Genomic DNA, 24,546 nt, shown 5'->3' with positions numbered 1-24,546 from the left:
GAGGAGCATTAAGGCCGACCGCAAACGTCAGGATCTTGGATCCGGTAACCTGATCAGGCTAATCCGAGAAAATCAGCCCCGGACGTCTCGAGGACGGAGATATTGGGTGGCGATAAAAAGTCACTCAACGAAATCTGAAAGACGTCGAGGTTTCGGCGAGTCCACCCTTTGGCGAGTAGTCTCTACCGACGATCAGTAATTAATGCATGCGGCCGAGAGAGGTGGGAAGAGGGCACCGGGCCGCCGAGCATCCCTGCAGAAAACGTTTAATCCGCTCGACGACTCCCCGAGCTAATTTCCGTCTAGGTGGACGATAAATTTTAATTTCCTTATCAACCGCGTCTCATCCGCCGACGTCGTTACGCCGTCTGCTCGCGTTGCTCGCCCCTTGCCGAGGCCCCACGTGGAGTCGCATTTTCTGGCCGGACCCTCGATGCCGTTAATCGCTTCTCGCCTCGTCGCGGCGAGTCGTAAAACGGGCCGTAAAAAAATGCACGGCTAAAAAGGGAAATGCCCTTTCGCAGAATTAATCCGCGAGGACGCCCGACGGCGTGGTAAATTATCGCAAGGATTACCGATTCCCGCTGAAACGGCCTACGAGAACGCGGATTGGCAGTCGCGAAAATAGCGAATAGCGGACGTAAATGTATATACATATATTTATTTAAATTCAAAGCGATCCCCGGACTCCCATCACCTTCTAACTCGAAGCGGTCTAAAAAATTTGGAAAAATAACGAATCGAATCGGATCAGAATTTTCCTGTAAAAACTGGTCCAGGGGAGATCGGAGCTGCCTTGGCCTCGATTACTAGAGCGATGGTCCGGGCCGTTCTCACGAGCTCATTGGACATTCATGAGGAAACACCTCGTTTTTAAGGAAACGTTTACTTCCCCGAGCGAAGGGTTAATAAGCAGAAAAAATCGAGGAGCGCGAAGCTCGGCGGTCGTTTTGCGGACCCTGGCGCTGAATAATTATGCGAACAATCGCGCTTTCCACGAGCGGGGGGCCAAAGTGCGGCGAAACGAGGTCGAGATGCGCCCTAAGTCAGTGAAGTCAATTAACAGCTTCCCGGCGAGAGCCAACGGCGGCCAAGATGGCTGCGAGCGAGGAAAGTTATCGCTTTCCGCGTTAAGTTCCCATCGAAACTCGCGTCCTGCCGGGGCAGATTCCGCGGGGCTGGCCGATTCGTCGGTGCCGTTTCGCCCGTCCCTACATTTCCGGATGTAACGGCTAAATGGCTTCATAAAGACCGGGGCTGAAAGTGTTATTAGTGGAGGCCGGCTATGTCGTACAACGGGGGGAACGGAGACGACCATCGACGTTCCTCTCTGCCGGTCCACTCTCCGGGTGCCATCCCTCTTTACCATCCCCCGTTTCGTCGAAACGCGGGGCGTTCCATTAATTACCGGCCGACTGCGCTCGCAAACGGATCGAAGGGGGAGCCCCCTACCCTGAGATTTCTCCCTCTTTTTTCCTACGCGCGTTTCACGAAATGGCGCGAACTCGAGGTAACGGCGCCCTTTCCCTCGAACTCGTCTTCGAAGCATGCCTTATCCCTGTCGGAAAGGGGGGGTACGACCCGGGATATCGACTCGGAAGGTGCGCGCAAATCGAGCCCTGGTGAGTCCCCAAGGTTGGCCCTGTCCCCAGGAGCCGCGCCAATCTCGAAATGGACGTAAAGACGAGACGTATCGGTTACCCGGCCGGATAGAAACGCAATATGTTTCGGAGGAGTCGAAGATTCTCCGGATGCGATCCGGAGCGGCGACACCCGACCCCGCCATGCAGATGCGACTGCTCGTCCTCGTCGGTGCAGCTGTGCCATCGAGGGGATCGCGGAATTTCTCGCGAGATCCGGCCGCACCTGCGACTGCATCCCCGGGGATGAAATTCGGTGCCACTTCGTATGTCAGGACGGGACCGGGATTCGGATCCGTTCTATTCGACGGACCCGAGCACCCGTTGGGCATCCTCGGCCAATAAAACGGGGGTGGGTGTCCCGATCGACGCGGAAGTTCGTCTAATTGGCTCCCGATTGGCCAGCACCCGTCGACGTCGCCGTCGCGACGGGTCGTCGCGACAGAGGGAGAGAAAGTCCGGGAACCGGACCGCTCTACTCGTCTTCGTCTATCTCGGATATCTCCCGACCATCGCCGATCGTGCACCCCCGATTGCGTTTTCGACGGAGAGCCCCGAAACCCCTCGAAAAGCGTCATGGTGAATTTCGCTCGAAACGGTCGCGGGCTTTTAGCCGCGCTCACCGGAGAAACGGTTAGCGCGGAGAGGGGTCGCGGTTAATTATCGCGAAACCGAAAGTCGGGCAAGGTTCGAGGGCAACTCGGCTGCGACAAAGCCCGCGAAATAAGGTCGCGCCCGATCGAAGGCGAAGGGAAGGACGGGACCCGGTATCCGGGGCCAAACAAGGTCGATCACGTCCGCCGCCCGATTATTCCCTCCTCGGGGTCCCAGCGAGGTTCAAAGGGAATTGCTAACGAGCGGGTCTCTCGCCACAATCGCGGATCCCCGGAGTCGCTTTCTTCGGGGTCGGGGGCCGAAATCGCGCGGCGAGCTTTTCCGCGTCGAGTCGCACACCCCCGCGGCCGACCCGCGGGCGAAGTCGACGACACGAGGGGAGTTTCCTCTTAATGGAATCGATACGCCTCGGGAAAGTGGCGGAGGGATGCCGGAAAAATGAGCGAAGTCGGGAACGTTTGCCCCGAGTGCCGGGTTTACGACACCCCGGGACACACTTGGGGTGTAAACTGGACCGGGGATTCGACTCGCACGTCTCTCTCCCCAGGAAAAAATTCTACTTACCTTGGCAAACATATACGCTTGGAAATAGGCCGAAGTTTCCTTGTAAATTCGTTCTTACTGCATGAGAACAAAAATGCAATGGTTCACGGGGGAACGAAAATTACGCTTGTTACGGCTGCAAATATTTTCATAATGGGATTTTAGTGAAAGCAAAAGTTTAAGCAGAAATGCTATCCTTTATCAAGAATTCAAGGATTCTTTTGTCCGCGCTCCGTTGTGGATTTAGGTATTATTTGCATTTTCTTTTTTCACGATTTATATGAAACGATGTAAGGTCGCAGGGTACTTTATTCGGGAAAAATCGACGGAGGAGGAAGCTCGATGGCAGGAGGAAGGAAAGAGACGAGCAAAGGGTGGATCACCCATTACGGTGTTGGACAGGATGTGAGCGTTATGACGCGAAGACGCGTCCTTGCACAGATCTAATCTTCGCGAAGTGCATTCGCTCACTCGCGTTAAAGCACCCCTTCGACTCGGCCATCGGTCCGGAGGCCTCTTTCGTTCGACCCGCGACGAAAACGCGATGAAGGCAAAAATGGCCAACATGAAGGCAAAGGAAACGAAAAACGCCCTGACCCATTGTGGAGATTTTCCTACGTACGTTCGACTCGCCATCGCGTCGTCGACTCGCAACAGGATAACTTGAGACCCAAAGAAATGGAAAATCGCAGGAAAAATCAAGTCGCTAAATAGATTTCTCGAGAAGAAAAATCGATTTTTGCGAAAATCGCGCCATATTCCCGGGGTCTCTATCGATCGCGGCGGATTCGGGCCTGCCGAAATCCGGCGGCGATCGGTAATCCGTGGCAAGCTCGCTAAATATTTTTGCGCGGGTTTTACGCGGCGGGGATTCATCCGGGTCTCGACGTTAACTCCGCGAGATCGAAGACCAACTTGTTGCACCGCGGTTTCCTCCTCGATGCCAGTTATCCGTGACAAAACGAGGCTTTATCTATCGCGGTGCCAGGTGGACCTGGCCGAGAGGAATTCCGCGTACGGATCTCGCCACGCGGAATTCTCAAACTATGGCCGATCGTCCTGGGCGAGCCCGAATCCTCTGGGGGAACACGAGGACACAATGGACCTCTTCTCTCTCGCGACGATATTCCTCTTGCGAAAATTTGGCGAGACCTCCTCGCGGAATTTTGGAATTCCGCGCTCTCCCCCCTTTTCCGCCCTTCCGTCTTTGGCTCGCTCGGACGCTTCCAAAATTTCGCTTTCCCCCCTTCCCTTGTATATGGATTCCACTTTTAGGTGTTCTCCCTTTTCCTTTTTCGAAATATTGTAGAAAAGCGCGAATTTATTTCTCGGCGGTTCGCGCCGAATTGCTAGGGAAGCTGGCCGCGTCCGGGCCTTGGACCGCGGCCATTTCCGCTAGTGCAAAGTTTCGCCCGAGGAATTACCTGGAGCCGGAACTTTTCCGCGGAGTCTCCGCCTCTTCTCCGCGGCACCTTTTCACCGATTACGCGACTCGTGACCTTGCGCCTCGCGAGATTACCGCGCGGCCCCTCCGCTCTCGGAAAGCAGCGAAACTTGCCAGGGCGAATTCCGCAGTCCCTCCGCGTGCCGCAGTGACGCGTCTCACGCTGTGCATGGAAACGGGGCGGAGCCTTTCCGGCGGAGCTCCGAAATGCGGGAATTACCGCGGCGACTCCGCACCGAGCGTGCCACCCCTTGAAAATCCGTCCTTGTCCGGAATTTCGGAGAGAACTCCATTTCCGCGGCGGATCTCGTCGCAGGCCATCGTCAGAAATATCAAATGAAACATAGTCCACGATTCGCCTGACCGAATCGTTCAACGAATGCTAAATATCAGATATACATACATAGGGAGGATCGATCTTTGATGTTCATACCTGACATATTCATTCAATACATCCCTAGTGACGAACAAATGCAAAACCAAGATTACCATTGCCTTGATCTTGCGCGGCCAAATCTTGGTTTTGCGCTACTTGGGCTTGCAATAATATCGAGATCTTGATTTTATTGTCGATCTCCCGCTTTTTGCGTTACGAAGACCAATTTTGCTCTTGGTGGAAACGCTCACTCGAAGCTTGAGCGAAGTCGGCGTCTTTGACCCAACCCTCGATGTTTACGGAGCAGGGAATCGTTTCCGGTATAACGAGGATATATCCCGGGGGTGAAGTTAAAGGGTGGTTTACATGGCGCGCAGTGCAAAGAGTCTCGATACGTCGGACCGCGTTATCCGTTTCGGGCGGGATCAGACGTCGAGGTTCGACGAGGGGAGGAGGCGAACTCGCGGGGGTGCGGAGAAATCGCTCGATTCGATTTGGCCAAAGAGAGAGCCCGGAGAAACGGAGGAGCGTTTTACGATCTATCGATGCGATCACCGGGGCGCACCAATTTGGTGCCTCCTCCCCCGCCGCCCTAGGGACCCGATCCCTCTTCCGGAGCGACCCGTAAACTCGATTCCGCCCCGGATTTTCTGACTCGGATTACAAAAGGATTGTCTTTAGACGATCCTTTGTGCGGAGACGGCGAACCATCGGTCCGATACGCAAACTCCGATTTTGCACGCGCACGACGAGTGCTCCCCGATCGAGACGCGCTCCGATGCACCGCGATCCGAATGCATTTTTTGAGGGCAAGCCGCATTTCCCTCGGTCGAAAAATCCTGCTTTTTTCCGGCCACATTTGCCACTCGACGTGGCTGTGCTCGCGAAAATCTATTGTACAACGCGTCGGATTGTTGTTCGTCGTTCCATTGATTTTGCATTAACGCGTTGAGTAGCGACCCGAACGAATGCACGTTGCTTTAATAACTTCGTCGTATTACTGTTTGACGTTCCGTTTGACGAGCGCATAGGTGTTTACCGGTGCTCGAGTGAAACAAATAGCGGGTCGTTTCCGCGATCGATCCGTCGTCGATAGGTGCGTCGGAGAGATTTCACCTGGATGAAAACATGTAGGAATAACGAGGACAGGCGATCGTTAACGAAGAGAATCTCTGAGATATCGATTCGCTATCGGTCGGGACGAATTTTCACGCCCATCTCCTGCAAGGATTGCTCCTGATTAATTACACCCTGGTACAATGGCGCGATCCGGCTGGAGCACCCTTTCTCCGGATTGGACGATTGCGATCTATCAATATTAACTTCGAAGCTTACGGAAATGATTAATCATTCGGTCGGACGTATGTATATGCGCGGAACAGGATTTCGCGGGGTGCGAACAGAAACGGGCGAAGAACCAGGACGGAGACCGAGTTTCGAAAATCCAGGACGCGAGTCGGCGCGATTTCGATGCTCCGCGTTGAATCGAGAATTTCAATTGTTAGCGCTAATGGAATAAGCGGTAATTAACGAGGCTCTACGGTTGATGTGATAAATCCGCGGTGGATTACTACGGTGCCTGGTCGCCATAGATCGTTCGGTTTTGGCACCCGGCTAAAAAGAGGAAACAAACCGGATTACTTCCGTCGAATCGGGCGGTATTTGTTTTTGTATAAGTAGCAGCAGGCTGCACCACCCACGTTCGATACCTCGATTCCGAGGAACTGCATCGATGCGCATCGTTGCATATTGCTGGAATTATTTTCTCAAAATTGAGGAAAATGGGCCTGTCTCTAGAGAGCAGATTTCCTCGGGGAGGGATAAAAAGAAACGGCCTCGCAATCCGACATAACTGAGGCTCGTTGAAATATGAATTCCCAGGGAAATGTCCTCTCTGGATGGACTTAATCCGGGTTAAGTTTCTCTTTTAGGCGATGAGTCGAAATGCAAACTGGAAGTGGGTCCTGCGGCCACGTGAGGGGCGCAGCTCTCAAAAATGGAACCTTGAGAAGATTTTCGCGGCTTCCCCGAGAGAGCAGGACTCGGCCGTGGTCGATACTCGGTAGCCCGATGTGGTTTGATATAACGAAGCGTGCTCGCCGAGCTAATTAGCTGGCACCCAAGCCTAACTAGCATCGCACGTCATCCCTTCCATCGATCCGCACCCTTCGCCCGTTAACGCGTGTCCTGTTTTGACGTTTCGCAGCTACCGGCGTCGAGTCAATTCCGATTCACGCCGTTTGCTCGCGCCTTTCGCACCCCTGCGCTCGAGGGTGGCTCGAGAGGGGATCGAAATTCAAAGAGGAACACGGTGTTGTCCCACTGCGCCAAAAAATGACACCAAACGAGCTCTCGAACTCGTCGCTTTGCCAGAACGCCGCGAACCCCTTTGACTGACTGATCGGCTACCTTCTGTACCCTTGCGCCACAATAGAGGCCCTTAAAACCCCGATTTTCTGAAACAATGCAAGCCTACCAGCTTGGATGTAAGGGAATAATATCAATTCCGTAGATGGTTGGTCGGAGACGAATTTTGTTCAAATTCGAAGCTCGACGCTAGTCTCAGTCTGACTAATGGCGGACCGAAACCACTTTCCACCGCCAGCATTGCGCTGCAGCGCTGCAGCCGAATGCAGTCCTTAGTCCCCGAGACCGATGAATGCGTCCGATCGGGTCTGCGGATTTCCGGATTTCCGGACATCCCTGGGCGAATCCACGTCTCGCATTCGTCATACCAGGGCGATTCGGTCGGTCGAGCCGGCGGACAGGCCGCGGTTTGCTAAGACAGCCCATATAGTCCCGACCTTAACCCAAGGCACGCGCTGCATTAATGCACCCCCAGTCCGAGCGGGATGCATCCGACCACGATTGTGGGCACTGGGAGATGGATGGTCCCCACCGTGAGTGGTCCCTGAGCCCATCCAACGTGCGCCCTGGAAATCGAGCACAGGGACGACACCCTTACTCTTAAATCCCTCAACCCCCGGATTTTTTTAATATTCAGCCTCCTAACTAATAAATCCCCAACTCGTGGGGAACAAATCATTCCGGCACATTTATCAAACCCCACGACGCGTGTACCATTTTCGAAACACGTCGGACGGAAAGTCAGGCAAAAACGGCGAGGAAGGGAAGGCGTTAAGGATCCGCCGAGGAAGTTTGACGCGGGGGTAATTTATTATCGCGAGCTTTCCCTGAATTTTAACCGCCGGGTGGAGGAGCCGTTTCGGACAACCGGGAATAGCTTTTCCAGACTCTTTCGAAAAATGGAGCTCGCAGGTGAAAGACGATTTTCGGGGTACTTAGAGGAGAATTTTATCCCATCGATCTCATTTTCATCTCCGGTTCTTGCGGTGGAGATGGATCGGGAACGGGACGCGTCGCGTTTCGAGACGTTGCGACCGCCTTCGGTCGTGCAGTCGCTGGAAGCGAAGTCTGAAATAAAGTGGGATCAGGTGTCGTCTCGGTATCGGGAAATACTTCGCTTTGATTGCTCCTCGTTGAGACGGGACGGCAGAAACGCGGAAGGCGAGAGCCCGGAGGTGTAGTGGCGTGTAACCAGTTAAGAGTTAATATCGCGCGAGTCTGTGGATTTACAGAGGGCCGTTTAAGAGTAATCGCGGGACAAATGGAGGAGGTCTCCGGGGAGAGGGAGGGCGGGAATCCTTAAGGGGCTCCTCGTTATGCGAAAACACTTTACCGTCGAATCCTGGGCTTTTTATTTCCTCTTGCATCAATTTACAGCTTCGACCGTCGAGGAAGAGCGTGTTCCTCCTGGGAGCGCCTTCGATGAAGGCTGGTCATATTTTTCCCTCCTTTTTTTTCTCTTTTTTCATATCTGCCCTTAAGGATCGCTCTTATATCCGGTCGCAGACTCGTCATTCGGAAAATGCCCTTTCTGCCGACATCCTTATCCGTCCCTTCCGCAAAATACTGCAGATCCTCGCGGTATTTTCATTACCTCGTAACGGGTATTCTTCTCGGTATTACTCTCCCGCGGAAGTTCCAAACTGCGCGGCGTTATTCAAACTCGGTCGCCGCGAAGTCACAAAGTGATACGAGATATATTACTCTTAAGATATTCCCCGGCACGTCCCCGCCATCTTTCAAAGGGACACTTTGCAAGAACTCGGACAAAATGAAGAAATACTTGCTTGTCCCCGGGATGTTTGCTTCGAAATCTTTCCTTCCGGACGTCGGAAACGATTTGCGGGATATTTTCGGGTCTGCGAGCCGACGAGCGGCGAAGAATGATTATCGGCGTCGAGATCCTGGAGAATTTCGGAGGATGATCCTTTGACGGAACTTGAGGTGGGACGCGTCGAACCGCCCTCGGGGTGTCTCCGATTTCTCCGCGGAAAGAGGGATCGTTCCTAATTCCGGCGACGACGGTGTCCCCGGAAACCGAAGAAGGGGGAGAAAAACGCTAACGACCCGTTAACCCGCAATTGAATTCGTCGACGGGCCATACGGTCTCTTGCGATAAATTGATCTCCGCCGCCCCGACGCGGCAGTTGCGCCGCAGACAATTAATACCGAATAATTGAAGTTAACTATGGCATTAAAATTCATCCCTGGACGCTCGTAAATCCGGTAGTCCTTGGCCCCACTAGAGATTGCAGGCATTAACGGCCGAGGCCGTTAGCCCAAGGAGGGAGATGCAACGCCGACACCTCGCGATGCACTTTGCCAAAGGACTCCTTATTGTTGGCGGAGAAGGAGCCGATGGCTGTCAAATCAATGCCCGTCAAACGTGAATTAAATTCGATAAAGTGCGAAATACTAATGGCACCGTTTCCAGTTTTTGTCTCTCCCTCGGCAGAGCGAACGTGTCCTTTTCGTTTAAACATCGAACATGTACCGCCACTTCGATCTGCTCTTCATTGATCGGGCCTTTTCGTTTCGCAGGAGTGGACGGATTACAACTTGCAGTGGAACGTCACCGAGTACGGTGGAGTGAAGGACCTCCGGATAACTCCGAACAAGCTCTGGAAGCCGGACGTCCTCATGTACAACAGGTAACGACGACTCGCGTCATTTTTAACGAGGATTGATATCGCTTCTTTAGATCAACGTCCGGTCCGCGGTTGTCGCGTCTTAAGCTAATAAATACTCTCCGTTCGGGTAAAACTCCGCATCCGCGGAGAAACCGCGCAGAAAAATAAGAAACTTGAAATGCGAAGATTCGAAACGGAATTTCAAACCAAACAATTCGTTAATCACCTTCGATCAGCGAAATAAACGTTTTTCTACCACCTCCTCAGAATTTCGACGTTCGACTTCCGCGAGAGAGTCCCCTCGAGGGTTCGAAATTTTCCCTAAGAATTAACCCTCAAATCGGGTCCTTTAAAGATCTCTTAAAATGCACATCGCCTTTCAATTCTAATGAGACGGGAAAATATGAAACGTACAACGGAAGGAAACGTAAAAGTGATCTCTCCTTTTAACTCGAATTCCAAATTCCCGATACGACGGAAACGCATAAGGGGAGGAAAAGTAACGCGAATAAGGACGTCGTTATCGAAAGCGAACTGAGAACTTGCTTGCATTTGGTGGAAATAAAGAGGGGAAAAAAGTATATGTAATATATAATTTCTTAAGTTGGAATCTTCAAGTCAGGGAGCCATGGTCCTCGGGAAAAGTCTTTACAGTGGACTTGAAGATGTTTTCGATTGTTTCACGTCGGTAATCGTCGATGCCCGATCTCCGGTTTCCGAAGAAGATAAAAATCTCATCGCTAAATGGCACGGCCGTAAAACGGCGATTAAACGTTCTCGCAAATCGAAGCCCCCGTTAAACGAATCCGGAGGGTCGGCCACCAGTAAAACGAGGGAACGGTCTCACAGCGGCATTCAGAATGTTTCAGAAGAGCCCAGTCGCATTTAAACGAGATTCGTACGAACCGTCCGAGCCGTCCTACGATATCGTTGTAACTAACCACTGTCTAGAATAACGGTCGTAAGGGGTACGTAATGTCTTTTCCAAGTGTTGCTTCTCGCATCTTACCTATTGAGAGTGTATTCGAGACCCCTGATATATACATATAAATATATATATATATGCATGTTTATTTGACTCCATGCTAGAGAACTATAAAACAACGTACTTTGTCCACCCGTACCTGTCACGCAATATATGTATATATATATACATACACGTGCATATACATATATGTGTACGTATATATATATATTTACGAAACTACGCATATTTTACAGAAATACCCACATTCTCCGTTATGTACCTTTTGTAAATATATCGCGCCTGTACGATCACGAAGCCCGAGTCGTAGACGCCGCGAGTCGCCCGATTTTTTACTCCGAGACGCAGCGAGTGAATTTCCTCCTCGGGGTAAAAAGAAAGAAGTATAAAAAAATTCCCACGAGGAATAGCGAAGGGATTCTCGTTCGGTCTAGTCGAAGCTCGAATTTCGAGCTTAATTAATCCGGGTTTCGGGTTTCGGCGAAGACTCTTGGGACCGGGGTGGGAAATACAGGTGAGGGCTCGAAACCGGGCGATTCGCGGCAGGTTTTACGATCTTTGCAGCACAACGTACGGAATAACGTTAGTGGCACGAAAGTAACGGCCGCTGGGCCAGCGAGAGGTCTCCGGTTCCCGAATCCTCCTTGGCTCGTTTCCGCAGGACGTCCCTCAGGGGAGAAGATCGATCCGTCCGATTCCCGCGGGAGGAGATCACGGGATGCCGGGGAGGTCTCGCGGTCCAGACGTTGCTTCGCAACCACTTAAGAATAATGGACTAGAATAATGGAACCTAGATTTAAACGACAACGCTTAACGACATCCGGACGCCAGAAGTTCCGCGACATCGCGAAACGTTTGGCGCCCGCCATAATACGCTCGCACTCGCCCCAAACGCGGATTTTCCCAACGGGACGTCGCGACGAGATCCAGTGGGATCCATTGCTCAGCCCGAAGCATTTACTCGAAGCGGTCGGGGCTATCGGAACATAAAATCCCGGAGAGAAAAACGCATCCCAGGACGCGGTCGAGGACGCGTGCTCGCTCGAAATAGCAGGAATTTACGGGGCAACTTTGTCTCGATGCTCCAGGACCCTCCTACCAGGCCCCCGTGACGTATATCGGTGTATAGATCGTAAAGTTAGATTCCGGTAAAGGGCCGTAACTTAGTGCGCCGTCACGCCCGAAAACCGCGCGATTCCGGCCGTGGTCGTCGTGGAAGGACCTCTGCGGTTCGCGGCGATCGCGAACACGAGGTCCTTGGAAGTGTAGGGCGTTCAACGTGTCGGCTCTCGCTTTGTCGGTTACCTTGAGTTTACACGGTGATTACGGTATACTGGGCGTAAACCGGGACCAACTGCGGCGCGCGAAGCGGAATTAAGGAGAAGACGCGGCCTTCTAGGCTCGGGTTAGGCGAATCGATTCGCCTCGCGGCAACCCGAGGTGCGGCTCGAGGCCTCGATTTCTTTTTACTTCGCCCGGAAACCAATTATTTCCTAGAGCGTTGGACCGCGAGGGTCTTGTCGAGGTCCGCCTTGCTTCGCTCCGAGCCTCTCCTCTGCGGATAGAGGGTGGAAACCGGGCGCGGAGGGCGAAAGGAGAGGAGGCCTCGTCTCCAGGGGCGAAACGAATTCCGTGGGCACGCTCCACAACGGGTCTCTCGTTAAATTCGAGCGGTCGTAACTCGGCCGGACCGAGCGTCGTAAAGTCCCGCTTCTCCCTCGGGACCCGTGCCCGAGTCGATGCGTTAATCGGCCCCCGCAAATCGCGTTCGAATTAGCCCCGAATTAGCGAACTCACCCGCGCGGGCGTCGCCATGTCGGTAACGCTATCAGACATTTCCCCCGTTAACGCGCACTCAGGGGGGCCGCGCAACGCGTGTATCTCCAAGGAGCCCGGAATCCGCATTCGACACCCTGCGGTCGATTCGATCGCCCCCGTTATCCCGCCGAGAACGACCGTCGAATTATCCCGCGAGGGCCCCGATAGGGCGCCATATCGCCGCAACTCGGATACGGGGAGATAGGATGGACCCCTCGGTTTACGATGACGCGTTTACGGTTCTGTATCGACTAACTCGTAAGTGTCGGACGATAGTCGTTCGCAAGCCGACAGGAGTCGCCGCGCGTTTCGATTTCGCCCGTTACCTCGTAATTGCGATCGAACCCCCGGAACCGGGTAATTGGCGCGTTTCGAGGGCGCCGTTAAGCGAAGGTGGACGGTGGAGGTGGCGATCCGGAGAATCGTGGCAAGGGGCAAGGAGAGAGAGAAGATACCCTCTCGTCGCGCCGCGACCGATTTTCTCGGCAATTAGCCTCGCCGAGTGCGGTTTTCCTCGGTTTCCCGGTACCGCGTCTTTTGATCGAGTCGCGCCTGCGGATGCTCCACTTTGTAGCGACCTGACGCGTTTGTTCGCGTCGACTCGACGATCCAAGTTGCCGCGCGTCGCCTGTCGGGTCGATCCACCGCGGGCTGATAATTGGACGCGCGGTGCGGTCGAATGCGATTATCGAAATCGATTTATCCGGAGCGTGGCGGCCGGGAACTGGATAGACGAGTCGGAGTAAAAACTCCGTTTACTCTCTGTAGCCTAGTTTCGGGAGGTGCGGCCAAGAGCGGAGACAAGAGCGCGTTAACGAGCGAGCGGGTCGCGATTTTCGACGGCGTCTACCCGACGTCCCGTTTCGAGAACCCCGATGCGACGCGAGAAGGGCCGGCTCGTTTGGGGCGAGTGCGATTTAATTGTGTTAATAATTAATGGGAGACGACGTCAGGCTACCCCGTTACTGCGGGCCACCTTAATGGCCGAGCCCGTTGCTCGCTCCCTCGCGCGGTTCGCTCGCTCGAGCGACCCGCGAGCGTTCCGCCGCGATCCGAGCCTCGTTTCCGAGACACCCCTCGCTCGTGGGAGGCTGGAAAAAATCGAGAAGGTCCCACGATCAGGAAACCGAATGTTAAAGAGATTTTGGAGCGGCCACGGGCGAAGGAAAAATGGCGAGGTCGAGCTCGCTCGGCTCGCGGCTCGGAGGGAGCGAGTTCCGCGGCCCGGTCGGTGAAACCCTAACCGCTCGGCTTAAACGAATCAGCCGTTTAAACCGCGGGGCCTTTGAGCCCGAGATTAATCCGAAGTCGGCTAAACCTGGAGCTAATACCTTTCGGGGCGACCGGACCCGAGGATAAACGCATAAAAGCAGACCTCATCCCTTAATCACAACTCGCAGGCCGACCGGCGCGGCCGGATCGAGGCGTCGCCGAGACTCGGTCCTCGATTCGCAGGGAACGGGGGAAATGGCGACCCTCCCCTGGGAGACCCGCACAAGGGGTTGGTCCGTTGATTTTCCGAGGGAAATTCGAGAAGAGGGCGACGTCCTCCGCTGAAGCGAGTCGCGACCAGGCCCCGTGGCGACGCGTTATTAATTAACGAACCGCACATGCCGCGCCGCGTGAAAATGAATATTTCCTTTTCACGCGGGAGGTTGACAGAGGGAAGCAAGATTGCGCCGCCATATTGGCGAGAGGGAGATTCGCGGATTCGTGGATTCGCGAATTCGCAGATTCACCCACCCCTGTCGTGGAGGTCGCAGGAGTCGCTCCGGCCGCGCCGGCTTCGCCGGCAATCAGCATGTCCTTAAAGAATTGCATTAAAGAATAAACCGTGGACTCTAATCGATTACGAGCTGGAGGAAGGCAACGGGGCAGGTTCGGGATAATTCCCGAGGCCCGTCGTGAACTTCTCGTCCATAGAAATCCGCCACGCCGCCCCATTGCGTCCCTCTGGTGTGGAAAACTGACACTAAACAAACTCCTGGACCGTACCCGTAAAACGAGAAACCACTAAACGGAACTGGATAAAAAAAGTAAACCATAAGTCTGCATGCTACGCGCGAGAGGGCACGTGTGCAATCTCAGACCCCTGACCTGGACATTCTCTGAGGAGGAGCGACGTCTCCGTCGCTGCGCCCTGACGGACGTCGCGTCGACGTCGGTTCGGGCGTCGCGTCCGTCGACGTTCCTCCCGTTCACTAAACGAGTCGATCGAATCGTCACTCGGGTAGTCGGGAACGAATCGATGGTCCAGAAGCGACCTACATGTGTCATCGATCTGTCAACCGGGGAACATTGGGGGACTTCCCATCTGCACGTATCGAAGGTACAATTTTTCTACATGTTTCCGGCGGTGATCATCAGGGACACTCGTAAATCTGGCTGCCACTGTTGCCAGTTAATTCCTATTTACAAGTTTTGTGCCGCCCGCCGCGGAAAATTCTGTCGACTGGGGGAAGTTTCGGGGGAAACACCCCCGCGCGTAATTGCGAATAATTGACGAGTTTCGCCACGAGCTCGGGTCGCCGCTGGGGCGCGAAATCGCGGGGACGGGATGCGATTTGTTCCCGCGACTCTCGGGAACCGACGTCTTTGTCGGCGGGGAACAATCGCACGAGAATTCGAGAACTCGGAAAACGCCTCGGAAGAGGGAAAGCACTGCCGCCGACGTCCGCCTCGACGACCCCCCAGTCGACCCGGTCCGCTTTTTTACGACGAGCCTCGCGATGAACGCGCCACTTGGAGGAATGCTTCTGCCCGGAAGGGGATTTCTGCGATGTCCCTCTCGCGGATCGTCTCCGACAATGGACAGCCCGGAGACTCGAAAATTCCTTTTGACGTCGCCGACTCCCCTCGAATCCTCGTTCCAGAAAAAAAAAAGAAAATCGCTCCCCACTTCGCCCTTTCGAGAAAGCACCGCGACTTTTCGCTCTCGTTTTTTCCGAAATTTTATGAACTTTAAAAAGTCGACCCTTTTCACGTCTCCGCGTTGGTTCGTGATTTTCGCTTTTTGCGGGGTTGGATTCGTGGTTTCGGAAAATGGAAGCAAGGGAATATTCGCTGAGACAGATACGAAAGGGTGGAGAGGAGAAAAGTGGAGGGCTCCAGAAAGACTCTTCTAGCCTCGATGGAATCGTTTCCGACTACAGACTCCACCTGCGTGTTTCCTTCTTTGACGGCGTTTTTCGGGAAGATTCTTACTCGCGAAACGCTAAACGCCACCCTCGGGTCTTTCTGCCCCCGAGACCTCCTCGACACGAACTTAATGTCGGTCGATCGCTTCGCGTTACTCCATTATTCTTCAGATTTTCAGACTTCGGACACTTTCGGGCGTGGGCTTCAAAAGTCACCCCCTGTCGGGTCCTGGGAACGGGATAATTCGCGCCTCGCGGAGTTTCGGAACGGCTTCAAACCTCGTCTCGTCTTCCCGTCGACCTACATTTCCGGGCAACTCTCGGCGCTCCGAAGAGACCCCCAAGGATGCCTCCTGAAGGAGGCCGGACCAAATCGTCGTTATCCCGGCTTCATTAAGTTTACTACCCGCCGTTATTAATTCACCCCTAACGACAGTTCTGGAAAAAATTCGGAGATCGCTTCCATGGTCGGATTCGATTATCGAAGAACAAAATTAGTTTTGGTCTTACGGATTTAATTCTGAAAATGTGCAAAAAATGCAAGACCAAGTCCTGACTATACATGCAAGACCAAACTAAGACTCGACCGTACAAGACCGATTCTGCTCGTCACCGGGATCGATTGTTCCCAGGAGGTGAAGATTCCCACGGGTGGCAAAAGGAGCACCCCGTTCGCTCCGAATCCCTCGATTCCGCTCATGAATATGCAACAAGACGAACGGGCGCGAAACGGAGGGCTGGGGAAAATATTCGATACCTTATTCGCGGAGGGCCCGACGTCAAAGGGCGCGAGTCGGGTCGGCACTTTGCCCGGCCCTCGTGTCGGGGCACCTACTTTAAACTTCGGCCCAAGAAACCTGATTACAAAAACTTGGCTGGTACTCGCCAGACCCAGGAGGAGAAAACGCGTCCCGTGTAAATGGGAACTTTCCGAAATTTTAAATTCAGTTCCTTGCAATTACCCGCGCCCCGCGCGCCACGGGGTGATTCGCCGGTCTGCCAATGGGATTTAAACTTGGCGGAAAAAGCCCGCGAATGGGGAACTTTTGAGCACCGAGTAAAGCTAGATGCAATTAGAGAACGCCGGGACGCGTTATTTCGGTAAAAGGCGGATTTCGAATGCAGAATGACAGCCTGGGAGAAAGGGTCGACGAGTTCGGTTCCTGGTGGAGGAGAGATTCGACGCGTACTTTTCTTGGAAAATTCTTTCCCATCTCGGAAGTCTCTTCGAATTCTCTGAAATATTCAGGAGTCGAAGTTCACCGGGAGAGAGTTGGGAATCGGGTCGGAGGTTACTCGATAGCGCGATTCGATGCGTTCTTCGTTTCCGGCTTGGATGTCCTTTGACGAGAGGATTGCACTCCCAGTAACAGGTGACCCAGTTTGCCGACCGTGAAAATATTTAATTCTCCGAGTTGGCACTCGCCGGGCTATCGATTACTCGCACTTGATGAATAGTTTGACCAGCAGTCCGAGTGGCCAAAGAAAAAGCAATAAAGCTCGAATTCGGCGACCCCTCCATACCTTTTCGAGAGGGCGTGTCGATTTGCGCAGAGTAATTACGGAAAATTCGGAAGGCCTTGTTTCGTTCCCACTTACCTATCGATACGTGCAAAACGGGAAGTCGCATCGTAGATCGCGAGAAAAAAAAAATCGAGATGGGAATCTTTTTTTTTATTTATTACAGAGACTGCAGGAATTTCAAGGATTTCAGGGATTTTCTCAGACAATCCTTGCGCAGTGACGATTCGTTCTGACGATCGAGATTTGTCGAAAAGGATCGATACTCTTTCCACGATCGGTGATACAATGGGTTACGGTGATCTGGGGAGATAAGTCATATCTATCGATTACTGCTCATTCGGTCGGTCTCGACACTTTCTTTCCCACACATTTTCAAGACACTCGGCTCGAGATCGACAAATCGCGTCACCTCAGGGTCAGGCACTCTCACTCCGGGAAACCGATTCGACGCCATTTCCATTCTTCAGCGAGTAAATCTCCTAAACCGAACGTTCGCGTCCGCGCAAACCGTCACGCAGTCGCGAGCATTAACCGTCCGTTAAATCGTAAAACGGCTCCGTTAGCCTCCCAAACCCGCGGCCATCCGTAAACGAAGTGTCGGTCGATGTTAAACATTTTCGGTTAAAATAATTCGCGATCGTTGATAAGCTCTTTAGAAGTCGGGCCGATAAAGGACGCATCGCCGGTCGCAAGTTACGCGCGAGTGCGTCAAATGCGAGAGCGAATTTCGAGGCGTCGCTTTTTTCCGCCGTTGAAAATATCCGCTTAATATGGACGCGTTTGACCGTAAACAATGCAAATTCAAGTTTAAAGTCCGTAACGAGCGAATTCCGTCGGACATAAACCCCGAGTGACGACGTGAAATCGGCACACCAAGTCCAAAATGACGAACTTCTGTCGTGCCCCTAAACTCGCGTAAATCCGGAGAAACTTTGCCGGGAAAGAAAAAAAAGATCCAAACCGGAGCGAAACAGGACGGAGGTACTTTAAGATTTCCCTGAAAAGACGGCCACAAAACTTCTCTCTTCGTTCATCATCTCTTCCCTTTACAACATCTTCGAAATCCGCCCGAAGAGATCCTGACGAGACCGCGAATCTTGCTCAAGAAGTTCCGCGACTCTTGGAGCGCGTTAAACGGCGCGTTAAAACCCAAGGAGGCGTAAACGCGATTCGAGCTTAACTTCCTGTGCAAAGATGCTCGTTCGCGACATGTCGAACGCATCGGACGACATTTCCTCGCGGGATCGGGGACGTCTCGACGCCCTCATCGCCTCCTTCCTGGTTCGACGCCGGTCGCTCGGTCCGCTAAACCCGCTAACGACCGCTAACGATTGCTAATTACGATCCCTTGGCATCTACATGTATATAATATGTGTACACACATGAAACGGTATAGTGCGGATGAGGGTTTCGACGGGACGTACCAAACAAACGTGGTGGTCACGCATAACGGCAGTTGCCTGTACGTCCCACCGGGCATCTTCAAGAGCACATGCAAGATAGACATCGCTTGGTTCCCCTTTGACGACCAACACTGTGACATGAAGTTCGGATCCTGGACCTACGACGGCAACCAGGTACACTACCGCCTCCACACCACACAGGAGCAACGCAAACACGCACACACGCTACACACACGTGCGCCACACGCCCAAACGCGCGAACCGACCTCTTAAACGTCGAGCGACGTGACCAAAACCACCCCGAGCGAGTCCCTCGGGAACGAGTACCCACTCCCGAGGGCACGCATTAATCCGAATAGGGTGCCATCATCAACGAGCGCGGCTGCATCCAGCTAGGAACACTGCGACGTCCCCTCTAATCGCGTCGACGAGGCGGGACCATCGAATCCATAGATTCCAACTTTTCTTTTTCAATTCCGAGATAGACCGAGAATTTCCCTGAGAGGGAATTTCGGCCTCCAGGGGTACCGGTTCCCGATCTCCGGTGATGGGGCATTATTTCGAGGAACGATCATCGTACACGAGCTCCGAAGTTGGACCTCGAGATGGAGCGCCCGATTAGGGTGGAATAGAGTTGGGGATTGATTCCGGGCGCGATGTGCCAATCTCGCGGGAATCGAAGAAGGGTCGAAGGTCGATGGTCCCCAGAGGGTGAGAGGGGAGGTCGGAGCGTCCATGCCATGGCACGGCCGAGCGCGAGCGATGGCGATGTTACGGGAAGTTGGCCGGGAAGACCTGCTTGAGTGGAAACGGAAGTGGATGCTGCAGTCGCATACTAAGTGTGCTTTCGATGTACCCTTGCGATACCAGACACGACGGGTGGGTTGATTATTTCTGGGAGGCTCCATTTCGCGACTTACGTGTGCGTGGTACCGATCGGATGTCGCGCGGTGAACCGTGCCGGTTGGAGCCGTTCGGGGCTGGATCGTTGACGGGGACAAGGAGGACCACGGTGGAGGGAAGAGGTTTCTACATCTCGGTGGGCGAACGTCGGCTAGGCGTCGTTAATTCGACGGACCTCGCCGACGAACCTCGGCCAGGTCGGACTTCCAGCTTCGAACGGCTTGGCGCAGCGATTGGCGCCAACTGCTATACCCATCCTTGGAGGAAAGAGCGGAAAGCGGGCGTTTTCCACAGCCCGAAGGGGCGAGTTTCCTCTCGACGGTGTCCCGGTGGCGCACGACGGCGGACTCGAGGAAGAGTCCTCGGGTCGCCGCGAGACGAGGGACCGCGACGCCCCTCGAGAGAAAGCCCCTTTACGCGGTCGTTGTCGAGTCCCGTCCACTGGCCGCCCTCCAACCCTTTACGGCATCGATCCAGCGGGAAATTAACCTATCTCTCGTCTGCTCCCGCGAGCATCCCGTGCCAAAGGGAGCAGCGGGACCACCGTCAATGGAAACCCGGCGCATCGACGTCCAACCTCCAACCTCGCCAACCTTTTCCCGCCGGCCTTATCGCCCTCTCTCTCTCTCTCTCTCTCTCCACCTTCAACTCCGCCCTTTCGCCACCTAACAGTGCAACACACAATAGCAACGCTCCGTAGATAGCCGTACTCACGCTTCGTAGCTTCAGAATTAAAGGGAGAAACTGTGGGCGGGTGGGAGGTGGCCGGGAAGGGGAGGAACGGTCCCCGATAAAAATCACCCGTGAGTCGAGACGTATCGAGATATATATATTGATTATATATATACCGATATATCTTTCCCGGTCGCACCGACTCGAGCTTCCATCAGCTTACCACCGAGCCAAGGCCTTCCTCGGGGTCGTCGAGGGGAGGTCCGGGACCGTGAACCCCCATGTCGAGAACCTCTTGGCACCTCTTTTTGCCGACCTCGACGACCTCGGCAATGATCGCTTATCCGGCGATCGAAGTCGGCTACGCCGCCATTTTGGTGAACGGTTTTCGCGTCGCCGATGAGGGAGTCGCAAGAAATCGGGGAATTCTCCCTGTTGGCGCACTCGTTCCGAATGCGGAACCGGAAGTCGGGCCGGAGGCTGAATGAAAGCGCCAATGTTCCGATGTCGCTTGCCGGTGTGTGTTCTGCTTGTTTGCACGCTTCCAAGGCGAAGCGAGGGCTTCGACGGAGTTGCGTCCTCTGGACCGTGTGTGCGCGTACGCGTCCGTGCCGTGGCACGCATACGCTCGCGTTCGCGGGCACATGAGTCCACAAACCCGCGTCTAGGTCGAATTCGGGTACCGGCACCCCGAAGTTACAGAGGACGGACCCCCACGGAAGGACGCTTCCCCACATGGTCCGGCGCGCTCTCTGGGATCCGCGCGATCCGCATCGGCCACATCTCTGACTCTACGTACTCTACATGATCCCACACTATATACATCGACCAGTCAAAGCAGGGACCACGTGATTATGTCTGAGCTGAGAAGAACGATTTTGCATGGGGCACACGTTCGGCGTCACTCTACTACCGACTCCGCACCACCGCTTCGGCGCGTCCACCCTTGAAGAATGGCGACCGTCTCGGGACCTCTTTCTCCTGCCCGGTCGCGACGATTCGCATTTATAATCGATTCGAATCGAATTTTAATCCCGTCGCCCCGTGACCGATCGAGAGGTGTCCTGGTCCCGCCACCCCCGATCGACGCCAATTCGGTTCCTGGACGCTAATTCGAGCGGCGTAACGAGGTTAGCTCGTGAAACCTGGACAGGGCGGCGGGACGCCGAGTCGACGGATCCATACCGAGAGAGTCGAGGAGAAAGAGCCGCTTAGGTGATTTTAGGGGTGCGGAGTCGCCACCCTCGCGGACTAGCGAGACAATGAGAGCAATCCACCGAGGAGACGAAGAAATCGCGAGCGCTCGTGGCTCGTCAATGGAACGAATCTCTTTGGACGAAGGATCGATCGGCCGTCGATACCGGGGTATCTCGTCAAGGTGCCTCATCGAGGACGCGTCCGACAGGACGCTCTTCCGCTCTTGGAGGAACCTTGGACGGGTATCGGAGGTTCTTCGCCGAAAACGAATCCTCCTCCGTTTTCAAGGTGACGGGGGAGGATTTTTCGCGGTCCGTTCGCGTGAGCAATGGCGACCAGGGGGGGGAGGTCGCGGGAAAGCGCGGAGCGAAGAAGCTTTTCGTGCAATTTGAGCCGAGTCCAAGTCCGAGAGGGAGTTTTACCGGCGCTCGATAATTTCCCGCCACCCCCGCCGCCCCCCGTCGGTCCGGGCAGGACGACGGCGGCCCTAATTCGGAGAACACCGCCCGGAGCTAGCCGAGCGCCGCCATCTTTTCTTCCCGCTCGTCCCTAAACCCGAGCTTCCACCTGGACAGGCTTATTTACAATCCATCAACCCGGAATCCAGGATCTGCCCCGTGGAGTCGATAGCTGAGTGACGCTTCCATGCCAGCCGCAGGCGAGTCCCCATTCCCCGAATTCCCCGTTCCCACCCACCGCCACCCACCGCCTTCGCGGGAGACTCGGGCCCTGATTAATCGCATAATTGATTTGGCTCGGCCGTGGCCCAAGACGAAAGCCAGGTGTATCGCCGCGATTGGCATCGATCCGCGTTAATCGATCACCCGAGCCGTGTCTCCGGAGATTCCGCTCGGCATCCTAATTGGAGAAGACGAGACCAAAGGGAATGTCCCTCGATTCTCAAGGATAAGGGCGAAGGGAGACATTTCGCATTTTTAATCGCGCTCCCTTGAGATACGTCCGGACGTGACAATGGATAAGGCCGTGATCGCGAGCTCGAATTCGATCGTGACTTTTCAAAGCGGGACGTCCTTTCCTTTGAATCGCCCGAGACGAGGCGATCTCGTAATGGACCATTAAGCAGCCCGGGTCGCTTCTCCTCGCAGGGCGGGAAAACTCGGGGAAAGTCGATTTTTCCATTTAAAACGTGATTTGATTGGGTCAATTAGGTACTCATTACTCGCGGACTTTTCGCCCGGATCGAGTCTCCCGGTTCCTCGCCCGATTCCTCCTTGCGATCCGCTTTTCTCGCGAGATTCTCCTCGGTCCGATTGGGAATTCTTGGAGGACGAAGGGAATGGGTGCTCGCCAGGGTAGCTTAAGATTTAAGGTCGCACTCGCCTCGCACACCCTCGAACCTCGACCCTGAAGTCGACTCGATGGGGAAGAAACCGAAGGTCAAAAATTGGGGAACGTCCAACGTCTGGACCGTCTGCCGAAACCTGCGATGCCGCGTTTTACCCCAACCCTCGCCATATCCCTTCGGGTGATGATTTATTTTCCAAGTAGACATATTGAAATTCCCGGGAAGAATCGACGTCGATCTAGAGGAAGGGTCGTCGAAATGGAAGTTCAGGAGGGTCGCAAAAAGTGTAGCACTCTTCGGGGGCGAGGAGCGTCTCGTCCCATTTAAATTTCTCGAGCCAATAAACCGTGAAGGCTCTCTAAGGGCCTCGCCCGAAGATTTTCAAGTTCGGGAACGCCTTCGAGTTCTCTCTCTGTGGAAAGTCGAGGAAAATTCTGACGTTAGTGCGAACGCCTCTTCCAGCCCCTCATCTTGATCGCGTCGATTCCCGGCATCCCTCTGCCATCTTTTTGTGAGTCCCTTCATGCCTCGGATATTTGACCGCCATCTTATTCGGTTCTTTCTCCCGCGTTATTTTTTCGTGATCGAACGTGAAAATACAATCCAGGAAGTCACCCATCATCGCGCGATCCCTGACTAAAGTGACTTCGCATTGAAAACTAAGAGGCTCGAGTGTCTCTTTCACCTGTTGCGTGTTCCATCCCCGTTACGGCGAATTCACCTGACGACTGGCCTCTCACGTGGTCTTTTTCGCACCTGCGGCCCATTTTGCGACCTATTCTTCCGATCGCCGTAGTGTACTTCGGATCGTTTCCTTCCTCGCGACGTATCGCTGGTTTCACAAATGGCAGAAAATGTCAGGAAGGTTCAAAGGGTCTCTCCTAATTTTTCGGGACACCATTACTATTCGGAAGGACAAGCGGAGGCCAGGAGGTGTGTGGGGTGAGTGCCCGCTTTTTCGGATGCGCTCTTACTTGTGTGCCCCTCGACGCACCCTTGGCACCGCTCGTTACGCGGTGCAGTGCGGGCGAGCCTGGGCAAACATGTAAGACCACATGCCGAACCAAACCGAAGATGCGAGGATCCTGATAGGACCGTCTAAAGTCAGGAAAAGAGAGAAAAGGAAACAGAATCGGATGATCGGTCCAAAACGATGCTCGCATTGGCGACTTAAGATAAGATGCGCAAGCTCTCTCGGAAGGGAGGCGCGATTCATGTGCGACCAATCGCCGACCGATCCGGACCGATTCGGCCGCTGCAAGACCGAATATCTGGGTCCTCAAAATTCCCCAAAGCGTCTTTCACCTTTCCACGGAGAGCCATCTCGATAACTAACCCGGGCAATTTTTTATATTATTTTTCCTGCAATTTTAACCGATACAAGGATATCAAGGACGACCACTCGCAGCGGCCTGGCCCGTCGGGAACGGTCGGCGACGAGACCATCCTCGGAAGCATCCGGTGCACGATCCGGCACTACATCGCCACGGCTCGATAATTACACGGACCCTGGGCGCAGCGAGGAAAAAGGCCAGCTCCGCGTTTCGCGCATCGCCCGTTTTTCATGGTAATCGCGGGAAAACAATCCGCGCGGATACGCGAATGCCTCGAGGCTCGGCTTCGGGATTTCTGGAGGGCCGGGCCTTCCGACCGGTGCTTATTATTCGTGATAACAACGGAACCGCAGCCCTGTCGGAAATATAATTACGATTACAATTACAGAGCCAACGGTGGCGGCGAGGCAATTATCAGAGGGATTCGGGAGAGACCTCGGACCCTCGGCCCTTTGCGCCTCGAAACGCAGGAAATTCTCGTTTCCTCGAATACGAGCATCCTGGAACACAGTCAAGTCGCGCATCTAGCCGTCTACATCGTCATGAGTGTATCGGAGGGTATATTCCAGAGTTGGCCGCGATAAGTCTCGCGGACTCGCTGCGCCCGGCACCGTCTCGAGACTCGTAAGCCCGAAAAAGCACCCAACGGGGT

The 24,546-nt window shown here is 54.2% G+C and overlaps 1 protein-coding gene across 1 annotated transcript in view; it reads left to right on the top strand.

Moving 5' to 3' along the window:
• LOC105699618 (neuronal acetylcholine receptor subunit alpha-7) overlaps positions 1–24,546 on the top strand; it is a 99,494-nt gene that overhangs the window by 35,043 nt on the left and 39,905 nt on the right. Inside the window, exons 4-5 of the mRNA XM_023431989.1 lie at positions 9,527–9,636; positions 18,476–18,656. Coding sequence (XP_023287757.1) covers positions 9,527–9,636; positions 18,476–18,656 — 291 coding nt within the window. The remainder of the gene's footprint in view (positions 1–9,526; positions 9,637–18,475; positions 18,657–24,546) is intronic.

The sequence above is a fragment of the Orussus abietinus genome, unplaced genomic scaffold (genome assembly GCF_000612105.2).
Source record: "Orussus abietinus isolate OABI.00-Male unplaced genomic scaffold, Oabi_2.0 scaffold182, whole genome shotgun sequence".
Classification (NCBI taxonomy): domain Eukaryota; kingdom Metazoa; phylum Arthropoda; class Insecta; order Hymenoptera; family Orussidae; genus Orussus; species Orussus abietinus.
Note: the sequence above shows the minus strand (reverse complement) of the source record. Positions and strands in the feature narration are given on the sequence as shown.